This window comes from Schistocerca americana, chromosome 1, assembly GCF_021461395.2.
Source record: "Schistocerca americana isolate TAMUIC-IGC-003095 chromosome 1, iqSchAmer2.1, whole genome shotgun sequence".
Lineage (NCBI taxonomy): Eukaryota > Metazoa > Arthropoda > Insecta > Orthoptera > Acrididae > Schistocerca > Schistocerca americana.
Window position 1 is genome coordinate 891,411,782 of NC_060119.1, and position 6,000 is coordinate 891,417,781.

A 6,000-nucleotide genomic window follows, 5' to 3' on the forward strand; every position below is an offset into this window, starting at 1 on the left:
ACTCAAATGTCTAGTCTTCTGGCTACAAAGTTCTTCTAAGTGGCTGGTCCTCAAAGTGTTAAGTTTTAAATGATAGTCAAATGCTCTGTGATTCAAGAAATTGATCACATGTTCACAAACGTAACATAATTCATCTCGCATAAAACAAAACTTACTTTGAAAGTAACTCTTTTCAAACCACCATTCACAACATTTTCCAGCGAGCTGTTAGAAGTACATATCGACAGAGAGCACCAGAAAATGGGTGTTACTGCACTTGTGCAGCTATGGTAATTCAGGAAGCCCATGTATTTGTATGTATATACCATAAAGAGATCTTACATTACGTTATAAAAGAAATAGGGCATTTAAGGATACTCAAAGAGCATCCGAATTTCATAAAGTATACCAAAATGCATAATTTGGCTTAAAATGCAGAGTTGTATGTCCAGATTCATAGAGCTTACTTTTAAAAAGTTAGCATGTACCTACAATTTCCTTCTACTGTCCCAAATTTTAATTTTTAGCTAATTTTTTTTTCATATAAAAATTATAAATTTTATTATAAAATTCGTATAAAATTAAGAGAAAATAAAAAAGTAAATGGAGGTAAATCATTACAGTAAATCTGCTTAATTACAGTAATTCACATTCCTAAAATTTTAATACAAAGTAAAAAAATTAAGGGAAAAATGTGTAAGTTTGTTTTCTTAGATTCTATTTTTTTAAAAAAAATAGTTTGAAGAAAAAAGGTAAACAGAGGTAAATAAAACAGCAAAAAATTATTCACATTTACCTAAAATTTTTTCTTTAATAAGATTTCAAAAGGTGCAAACAACCCCACATTGGCCATGTGTGCCAGAAGATGAAAACGTGCACCTGAAATTCAGTGAACAGTTCAAACTAGCCATTAGTGGGGAATGAAACACATGGTTTCAAATAAATTGTGACTGCCTCTGCAGAAAATATTAATAAAGGCCTAATTTCTGTAGCAAACAGCCTGAAATAACTTCATTGTTCTGCAAGGGAATTTTTACTTGACTGCCAGAAATGTGGAAATAAAATAAGATCAGAAGACTGTAAATAACATATTGTAGCCTTCCACAATTATGTCAGTGTATTTTAATTCACTTGATAGCTCCTGGCCACAGAAATCAGTTTTATTTTCATTTGACTGGAAGGCTCTAAACAAAGAAACAGCAAAATCACGAAATGTAAAAATGGATCAGATGGAGAAGCTTGGGTGTATAAGAAAAATTTTTCCGGGTAGCGTCTGCAGTTTGTTGCTACTGCTGAAACGGTTAACAGCCCCACATCAAGTAGCAAGAAGAGGGAGTAGGTACTTCTCATATTGACTCAGCTGCCCATGTGCATGAACCCGCTGGCAACAGCTCAAACAAACATGATGTAAATAGTTGTGATGTCACGCTCATCAGAAGCAGTTTGTTGTTATGAAGCATTGCATAGTGTATGCACTGTGTTTTGTTGTTTTAATGGCACATTTCCTTTGCAACTTCTGTTTTATTTTGGGTTTTTTCCTCTTGTGTGTTTTAATGCTGCAGTATTATTCTGCAGTAACAGGATATAGTAAAATTCTTTACTAGAGTAAAAGTTCTTAACACTCAAAATTACAAAAATTTAACTGAAAAGTAAAACAATGAAAAATTCCTGGTGATCTAAAAATTTCCCAAGTTTTTCCCAGTTTTCTCCCGGATGAAAAAATTCCTGTACTTTTTCCGGAATTCTGTTCTCCTGGGGCACATAAACCCTCTCTGTTATCTAGCAGCAAACTCGTCTACATCAACATGGATACTCTACAAATCACACTTGAGTGCCTGGCAGAGGGTTCATTGAACGACCTTCAGTATATGTCTCTTATTCCACTCTTGAACAGTGTACAGAAAAAATGAACACTTATACCTATCTGTACAAGCTCTGATTGCCCTTATTTTATTGTGAAAATCTCATTCGGAGGAGAAAGTTATAAGATGATGCTGCTGCAACAAGAAACGTGTGTTTTTATGATGTCCACCCAAAATCCTGTATCATGTCTGCAGTACACTCTCCTCTATTTCTTGATAATACCAAACATGCTTGACATCTTTGGACTTTCTTGATGTACTCGGTTAATCCTATCTAGTGAGGATCCTGCACTACGCAGTAGCACTCAAAAAGAGTGTATTTGCAACAAATCTGCCAAGGAGGTCGCAACAAGTAAATCTCATTGTTAACGTTTGACCATCAGGTGCAGATGAATCTGCAATTGTTTTTAGAGCTCAATCACAACAGGTTGTTGGTTCTATAAACAAACTGACAATAGCTGATGGACCGTGTCCTTCATGCCTGAGAGAGAATTTAACTGTGGAAAATATTCTAAAGGTTGACATGAACTCCTCTATGCCTTGGTCAAAACTGACAGAAAATCAAGGTTGAAGTCTCTAAAAACAAAAATCTTCCAGTTAAGCTTGCATGACATTTTTAAAAACTGTTTCTAGTTGCATTATGAATGTTAATATATTTTCTGCCAATGATTTGTAAACTGTCAGCAGTAAAGGCTTGTTTTTTTTCTGCTCCAGTATTGGTACTGTCCTCTGAGGGGTTAGATACAATTTGCAATAACCTGAAGGGTGTAAACTCCATTATTATTTTTCTCTCCATATGTAACCCCCTTCCCACTTTCTTTTTATTGGTTCTACAGTGGTATATTAGTTTGTAGTCATCAAGATGAATCCATTCACTTTCAGTGCTTTCCATTTCCTTATGTTTGTTTCAACTGTAACTGTATTACTCTGCAGCTCTCTTTGACATGAATTTACTCTAAAAGAGTGAACACACTAGATATCACTGGAACAGGATTGATACTGCTTTGGTGGCAAATAGCTATGCAGAAGCATTCAGATTCAAACCATATACTTAATGTAAAGGAACAGAATGAAGCAAGTGCAAATGATTCCACTGTGCTGTTTTTCACACTTCCTAAGATAACAAGTGTTTTTGATGTGTGAACTTCTTATTCTCCATTACTAGGTTTTTAGTTTTCTGTGAATTTAATTTTAGTGTTCCTTACATTCACAAGTTTTTCTGTAACTTTTGTCGTATCACAATGTAAACCACTTGATATTTCCCCTTCTCTACCGTCAATTCTAGTGCGTACCTTCTTCTCTTGTTGCTTTTTGAAGAATATGGTGAATACTTGAAATCCTTTCATAAGTTCTGCAAGTGCTCCTCTCCAAATTTTTTTTCTCCATGTTCTAATGCCCTTGGACTCGCACTCAAGTCTCCTAAAAATTTCGTGACCGAAGTGGAAATGTTGATATAAGGCTTATCAGATGTTAAATTAGAGTTGCTGTAGGCCAGTCAATTGGAACATGCATCATAACAGTTTCACAGGACCCATAGAAAGAACACAGTACACTGGTAGTGTAATACTGGACACAAAAGATTATCTACCATCACCGTGTAATTGCGTTGTAATATAGTAGTTCGATTTCACAGATTTCTGGTTTCAGAAGATTTTGTTTAGCTTTTGATAAGCTAGGGTGAATAGATTTATATTGCAATATATATTATTCTTTTAAAAGTAGTAGTAGTAGACATTACACATATAGTTCAGTGATATAAAATCAAAGGGTCTCTGCTTTTTTGTGTGCACATGCTTATGTGGTATAAATTGTCACTAATTTGGTCTTTTCTGCACCTACAGTGAAATCAGTGCGAAACAAAGCGGGATTCTTTGCTGAAAGGCTCCACGATGCTATGGCTGGACTGGGTACAAAAGACAGAACGTTAATAAGGATTACAGCCACACGATGTGAAGTGGATATGGCCGATATTAAGCAGTCATTTCAGGAGCGCTATGGAAAAACATTGGAGAGCTTTATCTCAGTAAGTAGCTTAGTTTTTAGATACCACTACTGTTGTCATAGTCATAATAGAATGCAAAATCAATTGGTAGTAATTTCAATAGTTAGTGTTTGAATAGTGTGAGAATTGTTCATTTGTTATTCACTTGCACACCTTCTTGAACTTACAATTGCATTCTTTTTCCAGGGTGATACATCAGGAGATTACAAGAAAGCACTTTTGGCACTTGTATCATGAACTGTTTAAACTGTTATTTTTTAGTATACATATGCTGCAATGATTTGTAAAACAGTTATCTGAACTTCCATGTGTACATTTAAGGATGGTTATCACTTTTTGCCATTTTTGTAAATCTCTCTGTACCACAGATTTTTATTAACTAAATTACAAAGAATTTTTGATAAACTATATTTACCACATGAACGTTTAGTTCCTAAAATCTAAATTTGCTAAGCAATTGCTTGAATATTATAGATGTAGGAAGAGTTTGTGTATTTTTTTTCCCCCAATACAGTTCAGTACCTTTCACGGCATTCCTTCAACAGATAATGAAAAGAAACCTTAAAATAAGGTTATTCTTAAATTCAAATGTTCAGTGAAAGTGTTGAGCACAATAGATTGTACTCTACAAGTGACAATGTTTAAAATGCACTATGGTTATGTAAGGCAAATAATTCACTTGCTTGAGCTCTATTGTATTTTTATTCCTTTTTATGTATTAAAAATAACAAATAATAATAAAGTTTCCATATACATTGGACAGCATGTCAAAAATTTGCACCCCATAAATTAATGCATATGCAGTTTTCACTTGCAACATGATGGAATAACTAAATCTATTTTTGATCAGTGAAATCTCTGTATTTTTCATTCATGTGTTGTTGCCGTAAATATAGTGGATCTGAAAATACTTTCATTACACTACATATTTTCAGTAAATGTAGATAATAATTCTCTCTCTCTCTCTCTCTCTCTCTCTCTCTCTCTCTCTCTCTCTCTCTCACACACACACACACACACACACACACACACACACACACACACACACACACACACACACAAAACCAAGTGTTCTTTCATCAAACAGAGGAGTTGACTAGGGGAACAAGATCATCCAGGAACTAAATAGTCATAAAATATCACAGCCCAAGTATGAAACTGAAAATTAGCAATGAAATGGTTACATAATTGAAAAAATTGAGTCATTAACAGCAGCTTAGCAGTAAATGAAGAAGAGATATGGACAGTGCAGAAGTAGAAGCCAGGTCCACAAAAGGTAATAACTGAAAAAGAAAAAATAAATGTCTCAAAACATAACACGTGAAATGGGAAGAGAAAACAATGGTAGAATGTACTGTACAGTTAATTCCGTACCTATGGAATGCAGGAACAATGACTGCTTAACTGCCACTGCGTGTGCTGTAATTGATGGGTGTGAGATATATAATGGTAACACACATTACCTATGAATGGATACTCAGTTGAAAAAATTTAAAAAATATATAATGGTAACACACTTTACCTATGAATGGATACTCAGTTGAAAAAATTTAAAAAATCATACAAATGTTATTGATATTTTGCTACTACTGTAATATTCACTGTTCAAAGACTGAAGCACGAAAATAAAGAGCAAAAATACAAACTTTGTATTAACAGTGTAGAAATGTTTATTTTCTTATCAGTGGCGAACATCTTTTGTGGCGTGCATTGTTTTCCTGTAACTAGCACAACGCTACTGATAGTCATGATGTCCTGTCAGCAGAAGCATCTTCACACTGCTGCTCAGTTGTAGATGTTACCTCAGTTTTTATGGCTCTGTAGATGTTGTGAGAAACGAGAGGTATCCACTTCAGTGCAGAATTGAGGTCTTGTTTTGTATTTGGTCCATTTGGAAATGAACCAGGATTCGTTCAATGACTGGTACCTTGTAAGGTTGAAGGATAATCTCGTCTGTTTAATTTGGTTTTCTGCCAATCTTCTCCATGAAATGAGTTTGGTACTAACAAGATCCCTGACAGATCTGCAGTGAGGGTGAGGCATGTAGCATTTCTCAGTAACACCATGTGCCATTCTTCTGATTAAACAGATCTCATATCACTGGAGCATATCAAACCTTCAGATGACATAACACTGGTGCGAAGTGGTCTCTCTTGG

The 6,000-nt window shown here is 34.8% G+C and overlaps 1 protein-coding gene across 2 annotated transcripts in view; it reads left to right on the forward strand.

Annotated features, from left to right (window-relative positions):
• Positions 1-4,605, forward strand: part of LOC124614435 (annexin B9-like) — a 137,545-nt gene extending 132,940 nt beyond the window's left edge. For both annotated transcript variants that reach the window (XM_047142944.1, XM_047142943.1), the window contains exons 9-10: positions 3,683-3,864; positions 4,030-4,605. In XM_047142944.1, the coding sequence (XP_046998900.1) occupies positions 3,683-3,864; positions 4,030-4,080 (233 nt within the window). In that variant the 3' untranslated portion in view covers positions 4,081-4,605. The remainder of the gene's footprint in view (positions 1-3,682; positions 3,865-4,029) is intronic.
• The last annotated feature ends 1,395 nt before the right edge of the window (positions 4,606-6,000 follow it).